General features: G+C 51.4%; 1 protein-coding gene across 5 annotated transcripts in view; it reads right to left on the bottom strand.

Moving 5' to 3' along the window:
• Positions 1-27039, bottom strand: part of SHB (SH2 domain containing adaptor protein B) — a 136439-nt gene extending 109400 nt beyond the window's left edge. For all 5 annotated transcript variants that reach the window (XM_082843537.1, XM_082843538.1, XM_082843539.1 and 2 more), the window contains exon 1: positions 25714-27039. In XM_082843537.1, coding sequence (XP_082699663.1) covers positions 25714-26424 — 711 coding nt within the window. In that variant the 5' untranslated portion in view covers positions 26425-27039. The remainder of the gene's footprint in view (positions 1-25713) is intronic.
• Positions 27040-27948: the final 909 nt, after the last annotated feature.

The following is a 27948-nucleotide window of genomic DNA, read 5'->3' as shown; positions in this document are numbered from 1 at the left end:
CCCAGGGAAAGGTAACAGGGTTGACTTAGAAGATACCTGCCCCACAGGTGTTTAGAGGGAAGTTAACTTCTAGAGGACCTGGCACTTGCAGGGATTGGAAGAGATGAGAGCTTAGGACATTTATCCTCACTCAGATCCTCTCTTCTCCACACTAAAAAGTCACAGCTCAGTTTCTTCCAGCCAGGGACGAAGGGTCTAAGTACATTCACCACCAGGTCCTTTGTTTTCTACACAATCGTAAATAAGCCCTTCATGCCTGATACCCAGAAAGCCCTTTTCACTAATCAGGATCCTTCCTTTTACCTCTGCCCCAAAAGGCTCTATTTGAGCTGTCTTTCCCATCACCATGCACACATACAGGTGAATCCATCACCCAGCAAGGAGCTCTGTGCAGGGGAGGGGCACAGTCACAGCACCGCAAAACTACCTGTGAGGCGGGTCAGATCATCACAAGCAAGGCGCAGAAGCACGACCCACAGGTGGGGGAGGGCAGAATAGAGAGGCTGTGTCAGCGTTCTGTCAAGAGGCAAGATCTGAGCTGAACCTGCATTTGCCAGACAGGATGGAGTGCTGGGAGGGAAGACGGACACGCCAGCCTCAGGAAATGGCCATGGGCAAAGTGCATAGGGGTAAAAATTCAGTGAGTTTAGGGAAGGATGTTCTCTGGCATATCAGGAAAAGGAGACGGGGACCACCTCGTAGAAGGCCTTGAATGCCAGGTTAAAGCAACTCCACATTATTCCAAAAGGCAATGGGAAGCCACTGGAGGTTCTGAGAAGCCAAGTGACCAGATCAGAGTTGTGCTCTTACTGGAGGGACATGATGTCAGCTGTCCTCCATAACGGGGTGGTAGGTGTGGCCAGTACTGAATGCATCAAGGACAACGGGGTGGTAGGTGTGGCCAGTACCGAATGCATCAAGGACAGCAGAGGAGACAGAGTTATGGCAGGAGTCAGCCGACTGCCAAACGTAGCTGGTCGAAGTTGGCTTGCGCACGTACTTTTTTTTTTTTTTTTGCGGTATGCGGGCCTCTCACTGTTGTGGCCTGTGCTCCGGACACGCAGGCTCAGTGGCCATGGCTCACGGGCCCAGCCGCTCCGCGGCATGTGGGATCTTCCCGGACCGGGGCACGAACCCGTGTCCCCTGCATCAGCAGGCAGACTCTCAACCACTGCGCCACCAGGGAAGCCTGCACACGTACTTTTTATAAATAGTGCTTTGGGCCTTAGTGGAAACCTCATTCTCTACCTATTTCCTTTCTCGTTCTTCAATATTCTCCCGAGCTTCTGAGTATGCATCTCATGAGGAAGTCATTAGCAGGAGCTGCAGTCTGTTCTAATTATAAAGCATGCTAGGAGTCTGCCGAGGCCGATGAGGGGATCGTGCCCACGTCTGGCCTCACAGAGGCCCCAGGGCGTTGGGCTAGAACAGACCCTGGGGTGGGACTGCCTGGGCTCAAATGCCACGTCTGTCCTGTGCTGGGTTGTTACATAAGTTACTCAAACTCCTGCGCCTCAGTCTCCACTCACTAGGGATAAGAAAAGTACCTACTGACGAGGGTTGTCGCAAGAATGACGCCAATAAGAGCTTAGCACAGCACCTGGCACACAGGAGGAGCTTAACATGTATTAGTGAAGCCAGAAATCACCCACCATCTTCAACTGTCATTTAACTGCAAACTTCACCTCCTAACTGTGCCCATGCCCTTTAATTACGGAGGACTGTGCTGTGTGGTGACTAATACCCCAGCCCTGCTCGGGGGCTCCCTGACTTTGTGGGGACTTCAAGCAATTCACTTCCCCATCCCTAAAATGGGAACTGGAAATCCCCGCTCTCTCTGCCCCCTGTGGCAGCTGAGACAATACCACTGTGAGGGCTCAGGGCAAACTAAGTGCCCGTGTGAGGGTCACTGCTCCCCTGCTCCACAGGAGGGGCATTTCCATCTTGCCCATCTGCTGGCTTCCCTCAGAAGTCACTGTGACAGGCTCTTCCAAGGCCAGCCCAAGGAAGCAGATGTCACAGCCAGAACAGCAGGGGCTCATTTCCAGCCTGGCCAAGCATGGGCTTTCCTGGAGCAACCCAGCCCAGACTAGATGTCACATTCCTCTTAACTCTCACCATGGGCCAGGCCCTGGGTTTTCACTGGGTCCCTGGGTGACAGAGGCCCAGCCAGGGGCCCCTCAGACCCATTACTACATTGCAGAACCGCATGGCTAACTGTCTAGCCAGGCCCTCAGAGCCACTCGAAGGCCTCCATCTACCAGGTCACCCACAGCCCTGCCTGCTCCGGCCCCATGACTTTCCCACCAGACCCCAGCCGTACTTGCTGACTTCCACGATTTTGGCCGAGCTGTGCCCTCTGCCCAGAGTACTTCTCATTCTTCCCACAGCCACTTTTTGCGGGCAGACTGAAACGTTCTCCAAGGAATCTGCCCAGATCTCCGCCCAGAATCAATCAATCAGATGCCCCTGCGACCCTGATCGTTTTGCTGTGTGGTGGAACGCCTTATGCCTGCTGCCCTGCCCCCCAGCTTCTCTCCACCTATTCCACAATGCCCTGTTCTGCATTCTTCACCATGCCCACACCAGGGGGCTTACCCAGTACACTTGTAGGGACCTGAACCACTAAAACAGCCCCTTATGAACAAAGTAACGGTTCCACATACTTAGATTCCGGGGACTTACATCTTCACTGTGCATTTCCCAACCTAAAAACAATGAGTTGCATCTTCCCTGGAAAAGTGGTCTCTGGGGGACAAGGGGGCAAAAGCACTTAGCTGTGGGACCAGCTGCCTTTAGACGGGAGAAGCCCAAGGTGACCCAGCCTGGGAATGCAGAGCTGGAGTGGTGGGGGTTGACATGGGGAGAGAAATCAAGATGCAATGGTCCTCCCCCCTCCCCTGCCATAGGAACCATCAACTGAGTCAGCAAGTCCTGGGAAGAGCCGGCCAGCTGCCTTTAATCCTCCCAGAACATGCTAGCAGCAGGGAAAGCTCAGAGGGGCAGGCCTCGCATCAGGGCCACGGCCCCTGTGCTGGAGCCAGCAAGCCGAGGCGGCGACCTGGAGAGGCAGGCAAGCCCTGGCTCTGTCTGGCAGCTCATTCCCACCTGCCGCTGCACATGAATTACAGGGAGGAGGCCAGTGGCCAACTGGCTTCAAGGCCGGCCCTGCCTCTCTCCGGCACAAGGAAGTGCTTTGTGCAGCCCAACACCTCATTATCTGGCATCTCAGTAACACCGGAAAGGGCAAATAATGGGGTAAGCGTGACACATGTTGCACAGATGCCCCTCCCTGCACAAACCTGTCCTTAAGTCCCCACTGCCTACAGAGCAAAGGTTCAATTAACTCCTTAGTACGGCATTTGTGGCCCTTCCATCTGGCCACAACAAATCTTTCCAGTAAAACCTCCTTCTAGCCTAATTCATTTATTCATTCAAAATAAATTTTTTGAGCACCTACTAGGTGCTGGGCACGATGCTGAAGGAGCTGAAGGATCCCTAAGTGCCACCGCCCTGAAGCCTGTGCAGATCCCATACAGGTCCCTGGCTTAGAGCTCTGCATACAGCAGGTGCTCAGAGCTTGGCAACTGTTATTATCATCACTCCCACCTGCCCCTGTGGAGGGGAAGCTGCCCGTCGCAGATGCCTACCTCCCTACCCTCCTGTAAGTCTCACTACCACACCACAAAGGTGGGCACAAAAGCCACTCTGCCTGTTGGAGGCCCGCTAGGTGCCATGATTTAGAGTGTGCTGGCTGCCCTGGGGGGCACTGGGGTTTGGGTGTTTCCCTGTGCTGGAGTCACTGGAGGTTTGGGGACTCCAGGAGTTTCAGAGCACATTGGGCCCTCAATCAACCTCACTGAGGCCACTCATTTGACAAGCATTCCTGGGCCCACTCCAGGTCCGGCCCTGTGTGAGGTGCTCCCACTGGGAAGGATGAGGAGCATAAAGACACATTACAGGTAAAGATACAAAGGCATGGAGGTAAAATCCTGGCAGAAGGCAAGCAATTTCCAACCGGCTGGCCGGGAATCATGGAGCCAGAGGGAGCCTTTCACAGAGGTAAGGGTCAGCTTTTTTTTTTTCGGTTACGCGGGCCACTCACTGTTGTGGCCTCTCCCGTTGCGGAGCACAGCCTCCGGACGCGCAGGCTCAGCAGCCATGGCTCACTGGCCCAGCCGCTCCGCGGCATGTGGGATCTTCCCAGACCGGGGCACGAACCCGTGTCCCCTGCATCGGCAGGCAGACTCTCAACCACTGCGCCACCAGGGAAGCCCAAGGGTCAGCTTTGATGTCACACTATGAGTCTAGACATGATAGAAGCTGTGGAGAGTATTTAAGTAATGACATGACTGGAGTCACTTTTGAAAGACAGAAGATGAAGGACCGGCCAGAAGAGTCAAGACTCAAGCACTATGGGACGTCAGGGATGGGACTTTTCTTCTGACAGCATCTAAAAAATCTGTAACAGTAAGCAATTTGATAATATATCAACTTCCTACATCTTTATAATGAGCCAGACTGTACAACAAGAGACCCTACACAGGACAACACAGTTGTAGGAAAAAATGGTGCATTTTTAAAAGACATACTTTTTGACATGAGAATGTGGGCTACTTCTGTGCAACTAAGTATTGATGAAAGCTCTTCTAGCATGTCTAGGTCAGAGACAGCTTGCAAAAACCACACGGGTCTGGGGAGGGGTGGGAGCTGGGGTCGGGGTGGGGGGAACTTCCATACAATCAGGAGGTCAAAACAAGTATGTACAAAACACAGAGGGAACAAGTCAACATGGGCTGTGATTATGAAGAGATGTGCCTAACATTTTAGACTAGATGTCTGCGAAGTTTTATTTTTATAAATAAAGTTTTATTGGAACACAGCCATGCCCACTGATTTACATATTGTCTATGGCTGCTTTCTAACAACAAGGGAAGAATTGAGGGGCTGCATGTTGTCCCCAAAGCTGAAAATACTTACCACCTGGCCCTTTACAGAATGTTTGCTGAGGCGTGGGAACTGACACATGCAAACAAGAACAAGGGGCCCCCCTGGAAGGAACAACCTTGTTCCCAAAGCCCCTCTGCGCTCCTCTCTGAGTACAGCCCCCAGAGGTGGCCACACACTTCTTTAAACATCTTGGGGTGGTAAATCTTCCGTCCTATAGAGTGGATTTAATTTCTGGAAACTACCCAAGGCTTTTCAAACCAATTCAGGTGAAAGGTGGGTGATCACACCAAGGAATGAAACACATGAGCCTGCCAAGGGCAGAACGCGTGCCTTAAACTCTGGGTGAATTGAAATGGCAGTGAGAAATGTGGTTTCATTATAAAGCTGCGCAACTTTATTTCTCGTGTCTCGTTAATTGGGGACAACAGTCATCTGATGTTCGGGCCTCAGCCCGATAGTAAAAGACCTCTTATAAGACCACAGGAACCTGTGGTCTGGGGATGGCTGTCCTGGGAAGTCTTTGGAAAAGACGGGGCCTGCTGACAGAGAAGGACACCTGGCCATTACAAATGGAGACACTGTGGCCCACAGAGAAGAAGGGACTTGTCCAAAGCCACCCAGCATGGAGTCTCAAGGTTCAATTCATCCAGAGTGGTTAGAGTGTTCCAAGTTCTGAGCCAGGAGCTGCGAGTGTAAATAAAAAATGAGTACATGCTGAGTCCCTGGTATCCAGTAAGACAGGAATGTCAATAAAAGCTCGGAAATTTAACAGGCCTTGGCCATGTCCCCTGCCCTGAATCTGTTTTCATATACAAGAAATGGACAATAACCTCCTTGCAGAGTTCCTGGGAGGATTACAGTTTAGTGTTGTACCTAAAGCACCCAGCAGAGTACAGCATAGAATAGGTTCTCAATACAAAGTAGCTCAGAATCTCTGGTGCAAGGGCAAGTGCAACTGGGTGCAACATTCCACTATCTTTAGCCACAAGCGCTTGCACGGACACACCCTTGCATACAGGAAACTCCAAGACTGCACAGCTTCTGTGGGCACCTGTCCTATGCCTGGCCCGGTTCGGCCTGCCTGCTGTAGGGAAGTTAACAGAGAGGGAAACTGCAATCTGCCTTTGGAGCAGCCACGTTCCCAGCCCGAGGGAATCATCCCCTCTTTCCGGGACTAACTCCTTCAGCAGGACCACAGCTGTAAACACAGCACAGACCAATAGGAACCGAGAAACAGAAGTAGATGAAGGCAGGTAGCCCTGGCTTTTGGAGGCAGCCAGGATAGATGTCTTCCGAAGGGTCAAGGGAAAATCCCCACACCTTCCCTGGTCGTAAATAATGCCAGTAAGTTCCTTCACGCTGGCCTTTCTCCCTGTATGCAATAGCCCAATATGCCAGTGGGAGTAAAGGAAGAGAGGGTGTGCATTGTATCTTCCGGTGCCTGGCTGCACAGTTCCGATAAGAGGGCTGTGACCACAGACACAGACAGATGATGTCCTGATCGGGCACCAAGGGCCACCACTGGCACCACCGAGCCAGCTTGGTGAGCTTATATAACAAAGGGCTTGTCATCACTTCCTGTGAGCCTCATCGCCCACATTCCAACACAATGAGATGCTCTCTCTGCCCTGGCTTTGAAGTTCAACTGCTCATTCACAAGGCTGGGCAGAGCCTGGCTGGGAGGCAGAGAGCCTACACTGGCTCACCTTCCCATTCCCCTTGCCCTTGCCATGTCATTAATTTACTTGGAAAAAATGTTCCTTTGTGATTAAATAGTGTTTGCTTTTAAAAACTGAAAAATATCCAACCTTGCAGTGACAACCGCTATCCACATTTGGGTCTATTTACTTCTGGCCCTTTTTCTACCTGTGTAGGTGGGAATGGGGTAGGGGGAGACTACAACTATTCGGGTTCTTATACCCTACTTTTAAAGTCTTCTGTGGTGAGCCTTTCCCCTCTTGACTCTTCTGCAGTTGAGTTACTCAGCCCAGCTCTGGGTGGTCGCATTCCTTTCCACCATATACATGAACCATTTCCCACAGCTGGATATTTAAGTAATTTCCTTTTTTTTTTTTTTTTCCAAATGCTGTAGGATACTGGTAGCTAAATCATTGTGACTCTCTTCACTCTCTCCTTAGGATAAACTCCTAACAGGGGAACCACTGGGCCAGAGAGTAGCAACTTTTCAGCTTCTCTGTGTTGTTCCCTCAGTCTCCCGTTATCTTTCTGACCTGGAACCAAGTCTACAACATTTTTAAGGCAACCTTGATTTATAAGGTCCTTTTACAGTGGCCTTATTGGCTGACCTCATGATAGGGATGAACACCCTCATTTAAAGATGGGAAAATAGGCTCAGGAAGGTCAAGTGACTTACCCAAGGTCATAGACCCTCAACTTGAACCCAGACTAAGCCTGAACAGTCAGTCAGTGCTCTCTCACTGCTCCACACTGCTGCTCTCGGATCCCTAGGCCAGCGTCGGAGCGGGCATTCCGGAGTGTTTTAAAATCGAGTGCACGATGATCTAAAACACACACAGCTTGCTACAAATCCCTGAGACACATCCTGTGATTCTGGGTCCACCTGTCAATGTTTGTCAGTCTTGACCATCCAACCACAGACCAATGCAGGGAAACATGCCACGGTTCTTCAGCAACAGGGCTCAAGTGGTCTTTTATTCAGCAATGGGTAAGATTCTCTTTTACTACTAAAGAACTAAGGAATAGAAAATGTCATGCCCCTAGTGGCTGCAGGGATAAACTTAATAATGACAATCTAACTCACTTCTTTCTGATTTTTAGACTGTGAATACAGGATGACCTTAGATTTCACATTCAAACAAGTCTTTGAAATTCAAAAATCCAGATCTTCTAAGGAAGCCTTCCTTCTTCCTACAAGGGAAGCCCTGATTTCCCTTTCCGAATTTTTTAAAGAAAAGTCTGGGGAACACAAGACGGCATGAACTTCTTCTTTTGTTTCAGTACCCTTTATAAATTTAAAGTTTCCTTCCCACCTATCAGCAATGTCCCAGTTAAAATGACCCTCTGACTGATTGAAGGTGTACAACTGAAATTTACTTGCAGAGTAAGAAATATTTGAGCACAGACAGAACTATAGCCTCTGAACTTGAAGGAATCAAATGTTCCAAAGTACTTGCTGGGTTGTAGAGAAATAGGTAAAACCAGAAGAAACCATCAAAAGCAAAGAAGTTATGAAATTTTCTGGAATAACCATTCCCCAAAGGATTTGACAGGTATAAAGAAAGGCATTTCTAATTTAGGAGAGGAATTAAATAGTACCCCCCCCCAAAAAATGTGCCCGCACCCTCATCCACTGATTTCTTACTTTCAAACTCTTCATTCAGGGATCTCTGTGAGCCGTCAGAAGCAATTTCTGCTTCCTCTGGAGGCTTCATGTCTAATAAGTTTAAGGACGCCTCAACACAAAGGGTTTGCCTGGATGGAGAAAAGTTCCTCAGCTTTTTCAAAACCAGGCCCACTTCTGCTCTAGTCTGAGGGTGATAAAGAACCAGAATCAAGGGTGCACACAAAAATCAGGGTGGGGCGGGACAAGAGAAGGAAGGCAAGGCCCCAGACGCACGCCTGGTTTGGGCGTCTGCACTTTGAGAACATCAGGCCCAAGGCCTGCGTGTGTGATCCAGGCCTTGACAATGTTCTCAGCTGTCCTGTGGGTGACTCGGAAGTGATGACACCAATTCCCACCATCTTGTCACTTCACAGTCACGCCACAGATGGCCTTCAGATGGATCCCAGGCCTTGCAGAAGCCCAGCAAGGAGGAGCTGAATGACAGCTGAATTCCCCAGGTGTGTGCCCCAAGCATGTGGCAAGAGCCCCCTGAGCTGGCCTGATGGCACATTATTCCTAGATCTTTATTTACAAAGCGTCTCTTCAGGAATTGGGAAGCGTGCTCTGCTGGCCAGAGGGACCTCTGATTCAGCCATGAATGAGAGAGGAATGGACAGGGATCCTCAGGGGACCCTTCAACTGAGCCCAGCAAACATCTTCATCAAGGCTAATGTTTCTTCCCCCCTGTGGACCCAAAGCCTCCTGAGCACTTCCTGCTTCTCAGAGCTCCTCCGGTGGAGGATGTCCTCTGAAGGTCGGCATCCTAGTGGCAGCCAGAACCCCAGCGCTCCCTTCTCCCTTTTGCATTCCCTTCTTCTGAAGCCTCCAGCAGCAGCTTTACTGTGGCTCCTTCGACCTGCTATCGTTTGCCCGGACATCCTGGGCTGCCTCCAACTCCCCGAGGTGCTGTCAACAGATGGGAGAGCTGGACCTCAGTCTCAAGGTCAGGTGACTAGCTCTGTGGCCCCCCAGAACAAACAGTGCATGCTCTCCCACCTCCTTCACCCCACACAACTTCCCTCATAGAAGAGCTAGCTGTTCAGTGGCTCTGCCCTTTCCTGCTCCGTATTTCTACAGAAGCAAGCAGCTGAGGTGCTGCTTGGTTCATACAAGGCCTCCTCCCACCCAACTTTCCAGAAAGACCATAGGTGGAGACGTAACACTATGTCTGACCCAGGCCCCGGGACCCCTGGTGCACCATCCGTCTGACTCTGACAGAATGTGGACAAAAGCTCTCCTGGACTGGGTAACTTACAAACTACACAGAAGGCATATCTCAACTACTGATGAGAGTGATCCAGAGAATCTATCCCCTAGACAGGTACTCGGTCGATTTCCCTCCATTGCCCAATGTCATCTGAGAGCTGCCTGAGCAGTCAGTCACAGTATGGGCGGGGGGTGGGGGGGGGTGGGGGGACTTCCCTGGTGGTCCAGTGGTTAAAGAATCTGCCTTCCAATGCAGGGGATGCGGGTTCGATCCCTGGTCAAGGAACTAAGATCCCACATGCCGCAGAGCAACTAAGCCCGCGTGCCGCAACTACAGAGCCCACGCACTCTGGAGCCCGTGCGCCACAACTTGAGAAGCCCGCACGCCGCAACGAAGAGCCCGCACTGCAGCGAAAGATCCCGCGTGCCACAATGAAGATCCCACGTGCCGCAACTAAGACCCAATGCAGCCAAATAAATAAATAAATAAATATTTTAAAAAATAAAGAAAGAAAGAATGCAGACTGGGGTCAGGCCAGTCTGCATAAAGCATTTGGTGTCCTCCCAACGGGGCTCCCCACCCCCAGGCTCAGCTTAGGCCTCCCTCCCCCAACCCTCTCTAACCCATCCTCTTAAGAGGGAGACAGATAGGTTTTTTTCTAAAGCCCAGATCTGACCCTGTCACTCCTGTGCTCCACCACCTTTCATTACCAGAGGACAGACCAAACTCTGTGGCCTGTCCCTTTGGGCCTTCTGTCACCTGGCCTTATCTCTCACTCTTGTATATTTTCTCTTTTGTCTTCTCACAGCCTCTCCTTCAGTCACTTCGGACCACTCGCAACGCCCCTCCCAGGATGTCCTCCTAACATCCACAAATCTCTAAATATCCAAATCCTCTGTATCCATGAAGGCCCAGCTCCCGTGCCACCTCCTCCATGAAGCCTTCCTGATGCTACTTTGGCAGCATTACCTTGAGAAGACATATGGAGAGTGCCTGGCTCAAACCAGATGCTTTATTAACAATAGAAAGCTATGGTTTTTAAATGGCTCTGGCCTCATGGTTTTGGAACAACCAGATGATACAGAACTGACCTCTGTCACTGTTCCCTATAGCTGTGTAGCATAGAGGTTAAGGGCAGACAGAAGCCAAACTAACTTCCTGGGCTTCACACCCACACCTGCAGCTCTGCCCATTACTAGCTGTGTCACCTATTGACAAAGTACTTAAAAAAAAACAAAACAACCCACACATGTTTGCCCTAGTTTCTCCATCTGTAAAATGGGACTCAATAGAACTTACATCCTAGGGTGTCATGAGGTTCAGTGAGTTAATATTCATAAAGCACTCGGAACAGAGTGGTGATCCAGGTAGAGTTTTTACTTCTCTTCTCCCACTGCAGAGAATCATAGGTCAACCACAAACTGACTGTCAATATAGGACAGGGATAATTTTTGAGGACAACCTCACCCGGCCAGAAAGGGAAGTCCCACTGGCTTGACTGTGGCTATAAGAAGCCCAGAGTTCGAGGCTGGGTTGAGGCCCAGGACAGACTGTGGCCAAAAGAATTCATAAAGCTCTTCCTACATGCCACGCATTGTGCTTAGCCATTTAAACAAATAATTTTATTAAATCCTCACAAAGACCCTAGGTACTGCCCCTGAACCCCATCTCCAGAGTGTTTCATCATCTGTAAAAAGGGGATTCTAACAGGACCACCTCAAAGACTGGCCGTGAGGATCACACACAGAAAGTGTCCCACAGGCACGAGGCACAGAGTGAGGGGTCAGGAGACACTCTCTATTATTACTATGCCCATGTTAGGACAGATGAGCATTGCAGGCCCGGAGAAGCTAACCCCAAATTACTAAGCTTCTGAGCACCAGGTCCAGGATTTGAGCCCAGACTTCTGACCCCAAAACTAGTGCTCATTTCACATCACCACAGTGGACACCCCTAGGGTCCTGCCGTGTTTGGATCAACAGCTCTGGGCACCTGTGGTGTGTAGCGTCACCGGCTACCCCCACAAAGGGCAAACACCTGGCCCGAGAATACCTGGCTCCTGACACCACGCCGCTCTCAGCCAGGCAGCTTCTGCTCTGCTTGTTACCTGCTCAGCGCTGAGGTCCTGATGGCAAGATCCCACCCGCTCCCCCGGAATCCACTCCTGACTGCTGCTCTCCTGCTCTCTTTGCCCTGAGACCCCCAAAATCCACCTGGGAATCGAATCCAACGATGCTCTGCTCCCCATCTGGTCACGCTTCAGAAGGATTAACTCCTCAGGGTCAACCTCAGCCCCCCCAACGCAGAACCCGCTCCAGCCTGCCACTTCCTGCCCAGGAAGCTCCTGGACTGGGGGTCCATCAATGCCCTCCACGCTTGTGATGCTGAAGGGTACTTGCCCTTAGCAGTTGGTGTCCTGGCTGGGAATCTGGCTTTATGGGGAAATGTTACAGCCTGCAGCTTCCCTCTGCCTTTGAAGATACGATCACACATCTGAGGGTCGTCATGTGGAAGAAGTAAGGTTAGACTGGTTCTGCTTGACCTCAGAGTCCAACTAAAACAGTAACAGAATCCACAGAGAGAAAGAGGTCAGCCAGCAGAGCTCCCATAAACACCAGGTACTCAACAAACCTGTACTAAGTTGGAGGGAACAGCAGAAAAAACTTGAAAGCTCAGCTGTGCAAACGAGTGTGTGCTCATGTGACAAATCCCCCCATCACTGGAAGTTTTCAGGCACGGATGCAGGAGGGTTGGACTGGATGATCCCTAGGCTCCCCTGGAACCCCAAACCAAGTTCCGGGACAGCAACTTTCAGCATTGGCTGCATATCAGAATCACATGGGGACCTTCCAAAAGTACTGATACTCAGGCTCTGTCCCCAGAAACCATGGTGTGATTAGTGTGAGGTGGAGCCCAGGCAACTAAAAATTTTGAAAAATGCTCTCCTGGTGATTTGTGCTGCCAGGGCTGGTCTAGGTAGGGTTCATTGACATGCTGTGACACACAGCATAGTGAATTAGGCAGACACCCTCAGCCTCTTAGACCCATAAAAATGTTCATCCGTGTTCATGCAGAAAATTCTGCATCTTTTTTTCCTTGACTTATTCACTGTGAACACTCCTGGTCTTAATCTGTTCCATCAACACCAATTCATTAATGTCACAAACCCCACAGCAGACACTGCAGGATGGATTATCCCGACGCTGGCCTGAGCCAGGAAAAGAAGAACGTGCAACAGAGCCTCGGAAAGGGTCCCTCACTAATTGAAGACATAGGACACCTGGGTTGAGGGGACAGAAGAGGTCGGTGGGTGGGGGAAGAACTCTGTGAATTCATGTCACTTGCATTGGACTTTGGTGGGTGTGAAAAAAATTTAAATGACCAAAATAATATAGTCCCCACATACCACACCTTCAAGTCCTCTCCATCCTTCCAGTCTGAGCTCTGCTACCCATGGTCTACTACAGTGCTGCCCGTGCCCACCTCAGTTTCCAATGCTTCTTGTTACTCAGAGTCATTACCTGCCTCTGTATCCTGGCACTGAACACTTTCTGCCTTGCAGCAGAGATATTCCTGGGCCTTTCCAATATCCCCTCCTGGGCTTTGAGTTAGAGTGCCGGGGCTTACTCATCGCTGATGGTCTGCACGACTCAGCCCAGTGCTGGAACATGGTGGGTATCTAAAAAATGTTTGCTGCATGGATGACTGAATGCTGCACCCCTCTCTCCACAAAAGTCACCATGCGAAAGCTGAAATGGACCCACCCAGATAAGGCTACACAGGCAGGGCGAACAGTAAGTGGTTGCACTGAATATACCTAGACAGCCGGCCCCCTGGTCCTGGAGGAGGAAGCTGACTCCAGTAGAGGTGAGGCGAAGCTTTCATGGCCTCATCCCACCCACCGCGTCAGGTATGGCATCCAAAGATGAAGTACTAATACCCAGTTACTTCCCTCAGGTGTCAGGAGTTGAATGTATAATAAGTGCATGGGTATCTGCAGACAGAAGGTGTCATTTTATAAAGACAAGGTGAAATCATCATTATCATAATAGCTAATGAGAATTTAACACAGTCAGGGCAAGATGGAGTCAAAATATTGAAGTCTAAAAAGGCACCTGAAGAAATACAGACAGCTCACAGAGTAAGCAAGGAGAGGATGTCCAGACACAGACTGGTCATTCGGAAAAATAACATTAAAACCCTACCTCATACCCTGAAATCAAACTCCAGATTAAAATGTCAACGTTAAAAAAGAAAGAGGGACTTCCCTGATGATCCAGTGGTTAAGAATCTGCCTTCCAATGCAGGGGACGCGGGTTCGATCCCTGGTCGGGAAACTAAGATCCCACAGGACACAGGGCAACTAAGCCACACGCTGCAACTAGAGAAACCCGCGCAGTGCAACAAAAAAGCCTGCGTGCTGCAACGAACGATCCCATGTGCCACAACTAAGACCTGACGCAGTCAAAGAAAGAAACCATCAAAGTATTAGAAGAAAATACATTGGAGTACAGAAAACTTTTCTAAGCAGCACACTCAAAAATCATGAGAAACATCGACTGATTCAGCAACAGAAGACCATTCAGTGTAAACAACAAAAGCAACCACCAGATACAGAGCCGAAAGGCAAATTACAAACTTGTAAAAAAAAATACCCTGCAACCCAAACGGCAGGCGAGGGGCTGCCATCCTTAATCCACAAAGAGCTCTTACGAATCAATAAAAAGATAAACCCTATGGCAGGAAGGATGGACAGATAGAAGTACACAATTTCGGAAAAGAGACACAAGCAGTCAACAAACATATGCACCAGTAACCTAAGAAACTGCAAATTAAACTAAATTGCATTAGAGTAAAGCAGGTGAAAACTTGTAAGGTCTTTCTAGTATTTGAAAGAATGTATCAAAATTTTTATCTTCCTACCCAACAATTCTCCTCTGGGAATCAATCCCAGATAAATAATCACAGACTTATTTATGCAAAGAATTAAGTTACAAAGATGTTCACTATAGCACTGTTAAATTAGTGAAAACTGGGAGAGCTTAAATAAGCAAACAGCATACTATACAGACATTAAATTACTGTTGTTGAATGTTTAAGACAATGTAGACATCTTCCCATGTCTTTAAGCAAAAAGAACACAAACAGATACACAAAATATTAATTTTTGTGAAGGGAAATATATATATACACAGACACACACACATATATATGCACTGAAAAAAAGGCTAGATGGAAAAACAGTGAAATGTTAATGGCGGTTTCTCTGAATTGTAGAATTAAAGTTGGTTTCTATTTTAGTTTTGCTTATCAGCATTTTCTATACCAAACCTGTCTTAGTTTTGTTGAAGGGGGAAGAGAAAAGTTAACACAGAGATAAACATTGAAATATATCAAAAAATCCAAGCTTGCTGTTCTGAGGAACGGCCTTAGAACACGGCCAACTCACATCTGCCCCACATGGGAGAGCAGGTAGGGGCTGAGTCATTCCGCGAATGCCACGCGGGCCCCAAATCACATGCACGGCTTTGGAATGCACCGGGAGGATTACGAGGCTGTCTGGCTTTCTGGGAGTGCACGCCCCACAAAACAGTGAAGCTTCACTGTGAAGAATTTTCTGGTCATTTTCATTTTTAGAGTTTAGCTGTGGCCTGTAGAAACCAGGAAAGTTCCTTTCTTCCTCCTTCTGTTTGCCTCCTCCTCGTAGCCCACCTACTGGTGAGCCCCAGATGAGAAAGAACATTGGCAACAATCACAAGCGCTCCGTAAGGAAATGCTCTGCTTAGCAAAACAGGCAGGTTCCAGCCTCCTCTTCACCCTGCTCTGGTGCCCAGCTGAGGCACACAACACAGCAGGTGGCCTCCCAATTTGGAGAATGGGGGCAATTTTCGACCAGTGGCAGGTGGCCCTTCACATCCAGCTCCCTGCCTCTTTCCTCTATCATGTGCAGTTACACCAGTCAATCCCCAGGCTCTGGCCACACCTGCTTGTGCCCAGCAGGGGTCCCTTTCCAATCTCAGTCACTGTCGACAGGACCCCTTCTGTCTGGGATGCCCCATGTGCACCTTCCTCTGGACCCACCTCCCAGATGACTTCCTCTTCCTGGTGGTTTCCCCCAGCCCCAGACAGAGGCCACCCATGCCTTCTCTGGGTTCTCAGAGCGTGTTTGGCTCTTAAGTCCCAGAATCAGTTGCTGGATCAACTCCACTGGCTGGACTGTGACTGCGCTTCCAGGGTCCTCCCATCTCAGCTAATGACAATTTACCCTCCTGGCTGCTCAAGCTAAAACCTGGAGTCATCTGTGACTCTCCTCACCCCTCACATCTCACATTTCATCTGGCAGGAAATCCTGCAGCTCTACCTTCAGGGCATGTCCTGAATCTGGTCTCCTCTCATCACCTACCGCTAGCACCCCAGTTCCTGTGGCTGAAGGTCCTCCCAGCTGGTCTCCTGGCTGGTCCCCTCCAGTCTATTCTCCAGTAGGCAGCCAGAGTGATCCTTTCAAAACCCAAAAGCCAGATGACGTCATTCCTCTGCTCAGAACCTCCACTGACTTCCCATGTCTCCCAGAGATAAAGCGAGAGAGGCCCGAAACACTCAGCCTCCCTGTCCCACCTCTCAGAACTCGTCTCCCCACTTCCTCTCCACCTGCTCCACTCAGTCATGCCAATCTCCCTGAAGCAGCCAGGCATGCTCCTGCCTTGGACTTTTGCCCTGACTGTTCCCTCTGCCTGGAATGCACTTCTCTCCGAGAGCCGTGTGAATCACACCATCACACCCTTCAGCAAAGCCCCCTGAGCACCCATCTGAAACAGCACCCCACCCCAAACTGAGGCCCACCCCAGCTTTATTTTTCTCTACACTCTACCCGACATACTTTATTTGCTTGAATCCTCTCACGAGAGGGTAAACTCAGGGTAGCATGAATTTTTATGTTTTGTCCACGGCTGTATCCCCAGCATCTAAATAGAACAATACCCAGCAGGTAGCCCATTCTCAACAATGTGTGTTTAATGAATGAATGAGGAGAAAGGACTTGGTATGGGCTCTCATGGCCCAGCTGAGGACTCGGAGTCCAGCCTGTAAGTGAAGGCCCAGCAGTGGACCAGCCCTGCCCCAGCTCACCCACCTATCAAGTCATTTCTCCCCTCCCCGGCCTTGGGAAGCCCCTTTCTGACCATTATTCTTAAGTTCTGCTTGGAAAACTCAGGGCCTGAGTCATTCCCCAGGGCCCTGACTAATTCTCTCTCCATCCCTTGGACCCACCTCCAAGATCCTTCCTCTACTGCATAATGGGAAATCCAGAGAGAGCTCCCCTTGGAGAAGATGGAAAGGAACTGAATGATTTAGAGGAAAATTCAGTTCTTCCTGGCTCATCAATTGAGAAAGTGCAAACTCTCAGGAAGCCAGTGCCTCCGAAAGTGAAACATTAATAGAAATATTACTGGAAAATACCAAACAGGAAGAGAAGGAAAATTCCATTGTGGAAGCAAGGTCCTCTGTCGATGCTCCTTAATGATCTCAGTAACTCATTTCAGAATCAAAACACGGAAAGAACCGGAAATCAATCAGGCTGTCACCCTTCCTGTGGACTGGAGCTTTGGCCAAACCACCTCCACACCACCCCGGCACAAAGGGCACTGGGCTCAGAACACAAGGTCAACAGCCTGGCCACTGGCTCGGCCAGTTCCTGCTGGGAGGCAGGGTGGGCTCCATGCCTCCCTAGACCCTCAGTTTTTCCATCTGTAAGATGGGTGTTACAGCACCTTCCTCACAGAGTGACTCTTAGAGTCAAATTAATTATGGGTGTGAAAGTATCTTTTCAGCTGTGGAATACTCACCCAAATGTAGGAGTTTGGGTGGGTCCTACAATGCTAACAGAGGGGATTTTTATAAGAGTTTAAATCTAGCCACAAATAAGGCAGAGAAAATTCAGGTATGAGATTGTGCAGCCTGAGGTGATATGGCACAGTGATTCAAAACAAAGACCCTAAAGCCAGCTTCAAATCTCATCTCTGCCACTTACTGGCAGGGTGACCTTAGACAAGTTACTTAACCTCTCTGCCTCGTGCTCTCATATGTAAAATGGGAATGACAGTAGCATCTACCTCAAGGGACTTTGGTGAGCCGTAAGTTAGCGCAAGTAGAGCACAAAGAACAATGTCTGCCTTAGAGTATATGCAATGGAAGTACTGGCTAATACTGCTATTGTGGAAAGCTCCTTCAATTCAAGTGACTACTCTTTCTTGATTCAAACGCCTCCTCCTCCAAGAAACCTTCCCTGCTTCCCTCAGTTGAAATGAACGTCCTCCTGACCCTGCTTCTCCTTCAGCTCCACGGAATCAAGGCTCTGCCCAGAACAGCTTCTGTGCCAGGATGGCTCTCAGCTTACCCACAATACTTTGTTTATAGACAAATTCTGCCCACACCACTTTGTTTATAGACAAATTCTGCCATACAGAGCTGTGTTCTAACCTTGGTTCCTGTGTCCTCACCAGAAAATAAGCTCCTTACAGGCAGGCAATACCCAACTCCTGGTTCATCCCTGTATCCACACAGCTCCTGACAGTGGCCTGCATATGGCAATTTCTCAGTCAACACAAGCCAAACAAGTTACAAGTCAGTGTGGCAGACACCACCGGCAGCCTGTCTCCATCCTGCAGGAACAGCCTCCCTCAGAAAGCTGACGGAGGTGCTGCCATCAGCCAGCCAGCAACCCAGCTCTCTGCTTCAAAGCCACAAATCCCAATTTATTTTCTAGGGCCCAGCCTGACCTACCCCTTCGCCACAGGCCACTACCACTTGGCTCTCTCAGCACAAGATGAGAAAGTCAGCTCCAAGTGAAACTGCCCAGGGAAGCACTCGACCACAGGCAGGTTCAGCTTTGCTTAAATGGCCAAAGGAAAACACACTTGTCTCAGATTTGCCTTTTAACACCTATTTTATGGGTCAGAAATGCTTTGGGGGAGAGGACGAGGTCAAGTCTTGGGGGTTCAGTCTGGGGAAATCAGTCATGTTCTGAGGTTGTCAGATTAGAAGACGGTCATCAGATCTCCTTCAAGGAAACTTAGGTTCCTTGTTGACAAGGGCCAAGATATCAGTTTTTTTTTTTTCTTTTTCTTAAAAGAGTACACACAGCCTCGCCAGTCCTTGAATGAGAAGACATAACAGTTACAAGACACACATCTTGTGATCTTGTGCAGCTGTCCCTTGGGAAGTGGCAACTCTGTGTGCAGAATTTTTCTATGAAATAACTCAAGTGCTACATTAACATCTCATTTATGGAACTCAGAGGGAGATGAGGGAGGGAGAGAGAAAAGCCAGCTCTGGGGAGCCTTTGGGGACCACCAAAGCCCAGACTGAAAGGGATGGGGGAGGGGGTGCAAGAAGAGGAGCATTAAGTGAAGGGGAGCAGGAGACATACAACACACATTTCAGTAAATATCAGAGTCTTGGGACTTCCCTGGTGACGCAGTGGTTGAGAATCCGCCTGCCAATTCAGGGGACACGGGTTTGATCCCTGGTCTGGGAAGATCCCACATGCCGCAGAGCAACTAAGACCGTGCACCACAACTACTGATCCTGCGCTCTAGAGCCCGCGAGCCACAACTACTGAGCCCACATGCCAAAACTACTGAAGCCCATGCGCTCTAGGGTCTGCATGCTGCAACTACTGAAGCCTGCACGCCTAGAGCCCATGCTCCGCAACAAGAGAAGCCACCACAATGAGAAGCCCGCGCACCGCAACAAAGAGTAGCCCCTGCTCGCTGCAAATAGAGAAAGCCGGTGCGCAGCAATGAAGACCCAACACAGCCAAATAAATAAATAAATAAATAAATAATCAGGGGCTTCCCTGGTGGCTCAGTAGTTGAGAGTCTGCCTGCCGCTGCAGGGGACGCGGGTTCGTGCCCCAGTCCGGGCGGATCCCACGTGCCGTGGAGCGGCTGGGCCCGTGAGCCGTGGCCGCTGAGCCTGCGTGTCCGGAGCCTGTGCTCCGCAGCGGGAGAGGCCACAACAGTGAGAGGCCTGCGCACCGCAAAAAAAAAAAAAAAAAAAAAAAAAAAAAAGATTAAAAAATCAGAGTCTTACTATCTCCATCTAAATCATTGAAAGGAGAGGAACAAATTGATAAAAAGCATATAGGCTTTGAATTCAGACTGAATAGGTATAAACTGGGCCCCATAACTTGGTAGCTGTGTTACATTAGGCAAGTTATTACCTCTAAGACTCAGTTTCTTTAACTGTAAAATGGGGGCAATACTATCCATGGTAGAGGAATAGCACTAAAGGCCCCAATAGCACTAATGCCCTGTCTGTATCCCTGTCCTCTGCCATGGGACTTCGCAGCTCCTCCTCTCTCCCCGAATCCCGGCTGGCCTTATGACTTGCTTTGGTCAACAGAATGCAGCAGAAGGGACAGTAGGGACAGTAGGCCAGTTTCTTACCTCAAGAAACTGTATGGGCTTCTGTAATTTCTTGGAACCCTGCCACCATCATATGAACAAGGCTAACTCGCTGGAAGATGAGAGACCACATGGAACAGAGCTTACTCGATATAGCCAAGGCCATCCTAAACCAGGCATCCCCATACATGTTAGAGAGCCTGGCTAGGACTGGCAGGGCAGCACATACACTCCACACTGACCTTAGATGCCTGAGTGAGCCCAGCTGAGGCCAGAAAAACTACTTAGCTGACATGTGGGTTCATGGTCAATAATAAAGGCTTATCATTTAAAGCAGGGGTTGGAAACTACAGACCACAGGCCAGCTTCCCGTTTTTGTAAATAAAGATTGGATACAGCTACACCCTTTTAATTTATATATTGTCTAAGTCTGCTTTCAAGCTACAATGGCAGAATAGTTGAATAGTTGTGATGGGGGCTGTCTGGCCTGCAAGCTAAATTATTTACTAACTGGCTCTAAGAAACTTTGCTAACTTCTGGTTTAAAACCAGAGTTTGGTGTGATTTGTTACGCAGCAATAGCTAACTGATACAGTACATAAACCCCTTCTCCGGTGATTGTGAGGATTCAAGGACCAATTAAGTGGTTAGCCTGAAGCCTGGAGAACATACTTCTCTTCTGGGGAATCAATGGGAAAAACTGGGTTTGATATGTAGCGTTTTTCTCACACTACTTTCAAGGGACAGGACTTCAAAGAAGAAAGTGTTCCAAGCCAAACCACAGCTACCAAGCTTGGCTCTTACCTTTCCAATCAATTATTTTCTCAGAACTGGAGAATGTGGCTGTTAACCAAATAGAAATGACTGGCAGCTCATGCTTGACCCTGGCTTCAATCAAGCTATACATCAATGATTTGAAGTGAAAAGGACTGAAAGACAAGTCACAACTCCCCACAAAGACAGTGAGACACTCTCTTCCTGTTGTGGCTCCAACCTCCGTCTGCAACCTCCTGCCACACCCACCCTTCAGAGCCTCCAACCATTCTCTTGGCACAAGCCTCTGCATGGAGAAGCTCAAATGCTGCCACCCCCGAAAGCCCTCCTTGAATTCACAGACAGAGTTGAGGCCCTCCCAGCCCTTTGCACACCCTTCTGTTCTGGCATGCCACATGTTGCGACACTGCCTCATTACCCGTCTCTGTCTCCCAGACTAGATCTTGAAAAGCTCGTGTTCAACTACAAACTGAAAAGCTTCCCTCTTGGAAAGCTGGCCACCACTTATTCTCTCTGAATTGTCCCCTGCTTAGCATGCTGCTCAGAAACTGTTTGCTGAGTGTTTAAAAAAAAAAAAAAGTTGAACATGATATTATTTATTCCTTAGGAAACATGTTATTTAACTCAACTCTGTGGATGCTGACAAAATATAAATTGTTGGTACACATCAGCATGTATTTAAAACTTGGGGAACTGATGTCATGGTGCATCTTGACTTTCTCAGTTGCAGTGGAAACATTTACTTAATTTTGATAAAAGAAACAAGACTTCAGCAGAAAATACAACTGGATGAGCCCTGTTCGGCTGCACAAAAGGAGACCTACCAAGTTACTGGCCTTTTTGTCATCATTATTTTTTTATAAAGACAACCTGAAGGAATAATATTTCCACCTACTAAAGTTTCATTTTTCTCTTCCCAGGAGTTCAGGTCCTCACTGTGTCTCACTCGGACTGTATTGTAATTGCCTCCTAACTCCAAACCCATTTCCCCCAGACTGTGGCAGCTGTGTGTAACCTGGGGTCCTCCTCAACCATGCCTCTGAGTCTATCCTTTTCCTGACTCAACAGTCTTCAAGGATTCCCCTGTGGGGTCTAAACTCAGTACCCCACGTATCTCACATTGTCACCTCTCATTCCCCAAGTGAGGCCCACTGCAAGAAAGCTCCAGTTTCTAAGAACACCCTCCACATTAAGGTTTCATACATATATTTGCACACACATACGCCCATACACATACATATATGGACACACGTATGCATGTACACTCACAGCACAGGCACCTAAGTGCTCCCGCAGGCTTCAGTCAGCCTTCTCCCCAGCTCAAAGCTGCCTCCTAGGTGAAGACCTCACTAAATTCCCCAAGACAAAAACACTGGGAAACAAATGATGAAAAGACAATGTGTGTAGATATCCTCCGGAGGCTTAGGCCAAAGATTACTGCCAAGTCTTTTGCAGCCTTTATTCCCTTCCTCCTAGCTCGCCCTTGTACCAAGAGATCTCTGAGCACAAAAGTAAGTGCAGGGAAAAGCTAGTTAAACTGAAAACACAGTCTGTTACAGATGATTCTAAAAGGGAAAATGCCCCAAACTGGAGGCTGGCTGAGTGGTGCAGGTGTGTGTGTGCCCCAGGACTTATCTGGGAGAGTAGAAGGACGCCCACGTATGTGTCAGAAGGAAGCACAGGTAACTAAGGGAAGCAGGAGAAGGGCCCCCCAAAGATAAAGCTGGTTGGGAGGTGGCAATGGAGGCCCTGAAAGGAGGATCTGTGGACCAATAGCTCCTACTTCCATGCCATAGCAACCCTCAACACAGGCCGATGTTAAAAACACAGGGCCTGGCACACAGGCGGCATTCAGCAGCCCTAGGGGTTCTTGTCCTAACTCCTAACAACAGAAAAAAGGAAGCTGGGTCTGAGATTAAGTGGGCTAGAGTAGGTTTTCCTGGATCTGTGGGTGAGGGGCAGAAGGCGGGCTCTGGGGTGTTCAGGGCTGGATCTGCAGTATGCCTGACCTTCCAAAAGCTATCTGGCTGGAAATAATGTGAAAACCAGGCTGCCTCCTGGCTGCCTGGCCAGGAATTGGGGGTGGGTGTTAGCCCCGGATTAGGAGGCAGTCCCACAAAGAGGGCAGAGATGAGGACATCCAGAGTCTGCATCCCAAAGCAGCTCTGACCAGAAGACCCAGAGGGAGGGTTAAGAAGCCACTGTTTCATTAGTGTTCTCTAAGTGTGGTCCCAGGATCAGCAGCAAAAGATCACCTGAGAATTTGTTAGAAATGCACATTCTCAGGCCCCACACCAGGTGTGGTGACTCAGGCACTTCAGGCGATGGGTCCCACAATCTGTGTTTTAACCAGTCCTTCGGGTGCCAGTTTGAGAACCACTGCATACTATGACCCTTCTGGGCTCCTTCCCCTCCTACTCGTTAGAAAGAACATCTGGTAGCCACAATCCCTCCAACTCCAAGGATCACAACAACTTCTTAAAAGACCAAAGGGCTCAAAGTCAAAACCTAGTATGTGAAAATACAGCCCAGAGAGATCTTTTTTTTTTTTTTGACTGTGTTGGGTCTTTGTTGCTGCGCACAGGCTTTCTCTAGTTGGCAGTGAGCAGAGCACAGGCTCTAGGCACACAGGCTTCAGTAGTTGCAGCAGGTAGGCTCAGTAGTTGTGGCTCATGGGCTCTAGACCACAGGTTCACTAGTTGTGGTGCACAGGCTCAGTTGCTCCTCGGCATGGGGAAATCTTCCTGGACCAGGGTTCAAACCCATGTCCCCTGCATTGGCAGGTGGATTCTTAACCACTGTGCCACCAGAGAAGTCCCCAGAGAGATCTTTTTTAAAAACCACATTTGCTCACATCATTTAGCAGCTAAACCCCCTCACTGGCCCTCACTGTGCTTAGCTTTCAAGGTCCTCCCTCACCCGGGCCCTCCTGCCCCTCTGGGGTCCTGCCCAACTCTAACCTCTGAATTCTGGCCACAGGGCCTTTACCTGCAGTCCCCTACAGCACCAGGCTCTCTTCTGCAGCCAACCATAATAATGGTCCTCCCTGACCACGTCCCATCACGGCACTTATCATGCACACTGCGGCCTGGGCCACAGTATTCACTAGACCCTGCTCTAGTACCCAGCAAGGGAGAGCACAGAGAAGACCTGTAAGAAATACAAACAAGCCAAGTCTTCAACACACTTGACACTCCAGCTGTAAAACTTATTATTCCTCAGTATTTGAAACAGTCTTAATTATAATTAGAAAAAACATTTACTAGAGTTTTGAAAACCATAAAGAAAGACTTCAGTGAGCAAGCAGAACGACAAGCAGTGGTAGAGGAAGGAGATTTGCCCACCTGGGAGGTGGTCATGGAGTAATGGGGGAAGGCACAATCTCTCTGGAGAGCTAGGGTGGGCCGTCCTTCCATCCCCAGGGACTTCAGGTTCTCCCAGGCCAGCACCTAGCCAAGCCTGGGCCACACATAAGGCAGCAGGGAGCCTCTCTGCTGTTTCCCTCATAGATCAACCACAAACCCATAATCCTGGGGGCTCTCGGAGAAACCTCCTCTGTCCCCAAGGCAGCACCTGGGTGGCCACCTGGCTTCCAGCTCTTCGTCATTTAGGTATGGCATCCTGGGTGCTTAGGAAGCCCAGAGTCCATGCTTCCAAGATGTGTCCCCAAAACTGGCCCAGAGGGAGGTGGAATCCACCGACTGCCCACGATGCCTTCAGCAGACCCAGTGGGGGGAGGAGGGAGTACTCGGGGGACCTAGGACCTTGGGGGAGAGGAAGTCAGGCAGAAAAAAATCAGAAGGGGCATCCCCTTACTCCTCCTGCCTGGAAAACAAAAAAGATCCCTTTCCAAGCACCAGCTGGCAGGTAGGAGCCTGTCTCCCTCCTGTCTGGACATCCAGTCCTAAAAGAAACTCAGACTCTATCAGTCTCCCCCAGCCCACACCTGGGCAAAAGTTTACCTTTGGGAGAACGTAGGGGGCCAGAGGAGAACAAGAGGGACAGCGGCCTGATAGCCATTGCAAGGCACTGGGCCTCAGATGTAATCAAAACACTGCCTTCCACCAGAAGTAGACAGAACAAGTATTATTTCGTGGGGGAAAGGAGGGTGTCACAGGAGTGTGAAGGGGGAGGAGAGGGCCCCATCTGGCTGGAATTAACTAACCTGCTTCAAAGGTGGGGCTCGAGATGGTCTGATTTGTTAGGGAGGGGGGGTTGCACAAAATCGTCCCCCTCATCCCTGGGGCTGTATGGGGTGGGGGTAAGGTCAGGAAGGAAGGTGAGGTTTTGGAGGGGTGGGTCTCCTTCCAGCTGGCTGGGTAGGCGGACCCCTCCCATGCGCGGCTGGAGGAACTGACAGGTCTAAGTGGAGCGCTCTTGTAGGCCAGCTCACTGCAACTGGAAGAGCACGCTTGGGGGTTCCCGGTGCAGCTCCAGTACAAAAGGCCGTCCCATTTCGAAACCTGGCGCGGGGGGGTGGGTCAGGGCAGGGCGTTTAGAGTGATTTACATATATCCATTTAAAGACAGCCGGTCTGAATCTGCCATCGGAAATGGGTAATACCCGGCGAGTCCCTTCCCAGCTCTGGACCTCAGTTTCCCATGTATAGAATCGGGCAGGAGGAAGAGGAGGTAGACAAGAGTAAACACGCTTTTAAGTCCGTGACAGCTCTGCCTCTCTGACTTTCCTCCTCGGGGGTCTGAAAGCCTAGTTAGGTGTCTCTTTCTTGGGCAAGGCTGGGCGGGGCGCTCTCGTCAGGCTACTTCCGAAAGGGGCACCTGGCTGTGGGCTCAGAGACAGGACGTTTTGGCAGCAGCAGTGAAAGAGACTGTGTCAGGAGGCCGGCGATCGGGGGCAAAGCGCATGCAGAGGCAGAACTGGGAAGCACCGTTGAGAGGCCTGAACCCAAAGGTCCTAGCCCGAGTGGATGTAGGAACTCGAAACTAGACAGGTGCCTCAGTTTACCCGTGCGCACAGTGGCTCTGGAACCTCGGGTGAGGCCGAGGGGCGCCTTACCTTGTCCTTCTTGCCGGCACCGCTCTCTTCCGCGGCCGAGGCGCCACACCTGTTGAGCAGTTTCTTGCCTCCGCAGGCCGTCGGGCTCCAGGTGCGACCGCCTGAGCAGGAGCCCCCCGAGGGTTCTGGGGCACCGCCCGCGGCGCTCTCCACCTTAATGAGGCGGTGCTTGGGGGAGATGTAGCGCACCTCGGCTGGCGTGGCGGGCCGCCGCTCGCTGCTGCTGCGGTAGAGGTGAGGGGAGCCCGAGGACGAGGACGAGGACGCGGCGGCGCCCGCGCCAGAGGCGGCACAGCAGCAGCCCGCGGCGCCCGTCGCGGACGAGGCCGAGAAGGCACGCTGCCCCCCGCCTGGCTCCCCGCCGCCGCAGTAGTCCAGGCGGCACATGGCGCGCAGTTTGCGCAGAGACGAACCGGGCCCGTTGTAGGGGTCCTCAAAGTCGCGCTCCTTCTGTGCGCGGTAGGCGCGGATAAGGTCGCTAGTGCTGCCGCTGTCGTCGGGCAGCGATCCCGACGAGGCCGAGAAGCAGGAGGCGGCGGCCGTACCGCAGGACGCCGAGGTGGCCGAGGGGGCCTGCGGCACGGCCTGGGGGGTCTGCGAGGGCCGCTCGCCCCGGCGCCGCTGCTCGCGGTAGTCGGGCCGCGGCGGCTGCGGGGGGCTCTTAGTCTTGCTGTTGCCCAAGCTGAAGTACTTGTTCAGCCACTTGGCCATGGCGAGAGGCCGCCTAGGGCCGCGGCGCGGGAGCCGGGTCCGCCGCCGCGGCCATTCGGGGGGCAGTGCTGCCGCCCAGGTCCCTCGGCGCCCCCGCCCCGGCGAGGGGCGTCCGGGGCGCCCGCTCCCGACGCCAAGTTCAAGTTCTCTCCTCCGCCTCCTGCCGGCCGCTCCCGGGCTCCGGCCGCTGCAGCACCGCCCTCCGCCTCCTCCGCGCGCCTCCCAGGCTTCGGATCTCGTGCCCTTCGCGGGCGCGTCTCATGGGATCCGGCCGCGGCCCCACAGATAACTAAAGGCCCGGGCGCCCCCCTCCTCGGACGCTCTGGCCGTGCGCTCCGCCACGGAGCGCGCTCCTGCCCCGTCGGAACCGCAGCCACCGCCTTGGCCCGGATTCCCGGTACTGCTGGAACTTGTCGGCGTCCTCGGCCCCCCACTTCTTCCTTCCCGAGAACGCTGTAGCGAGCTCGGCACCCGGCCGGCTAGCAAGCGGGCCGGAGAGCGAGCGAGCGAGCAAGCGACGAGGGAGGGAGGAGGCAGCCGGCGCCCGCCCGAGCCCGCGCGCCCGTGCCCGTCCCGGCGGCGCCTGCTGCTGCCGCTGTCGCCGCCTCCCGAACCGCCGCGTGTGTGACACTCGGGCCGCCAGCGCCCGCCCCGCGCTGCGGCCCCGCCCTCCCTGGGCCCGCGCGCGCCCCGCCCCCATCCCGCCCCCGCAGACCTCGCCCCGCCCACCCCACGCGTCCTGCTGCCAGACCTCGGCCCTGGCTCCGCCCCTCTTGCGCCCGGGTCCTGGGCAGAAGCAGCTCCCCTCTTCAGCACGCGCCACCTCCTGTGGCCGCCTCGGCGCCAGGCCCTGGGTCTCGCCTGAGGGCGCCGGGGTCCCGCGGCGCAACCGGCCCCGTCTCGCTCGCAGTCCGCCGCCTCCTAGGGCGAGAGGTTGCCAGCCTAAGCCTGCAGCGCGCAGAGGCCAAACCCTTCCCCGGGACCCGCGCGCTGTGCTACCCAGGGATCCCCACTGTTGGGGACACGAGGCTTTTCTAGTTTACGGCGTGACCCGCTTGGAGGAATTGCGGTGCCGAGACCCCTTAGGGACAGGGTGTCTATTCCCTACTTAAAGGGACGAAGACTCCGGTTCAGCCCACTGTGCCAGACCTTCGGAGGAATCCTTATGCAAATGAGCGTTTTAACAATCCAGATGACGGATGCGGCCAGGATAGGCGGCAGGGGTCCGGCCCCCCACCAGTTGGAGAGCCAAGCTAAGGGGAGGTCGGAATGTTTGCTTACCTTTTCACCTCTGAGGAAGTTGTGGCTTTAACTCCGTTCACGGCCAACCTGGCAGAGCGAGCTGTGGGAACGTTTAAAGCCTAAGATTGTAGGAGCTGGCAAGGCTCCATTTAATCCAGGGCCCTCATTTTACACACGGAGAAACTGAGGCTCAGAGGAAGGTCACCCAGGTGGGCCTGTTTGCCAGTTCCCGGTATGGTGGCGCCGAAATTGTGTCATTTCTACTAGTCTCTGCTTTGCAAT

This window comes from Leucopleurus acutus, assembly GCF_964270905.1.
Source record: "Leucopleurus acutus genome assembly, chromosome: 7".
In the NCBI taxonomy this organism is placed as follows: domain Eukaryota; kingdom Metazoa; phylum Chordata; class Mammalia; order Artiodactyla; family Delphinidae; genus Leucopleurus; species Leucopleurus acutus.
This window is presented reverse-complemented; position numbering and strand designations above follow the sequence as displayed.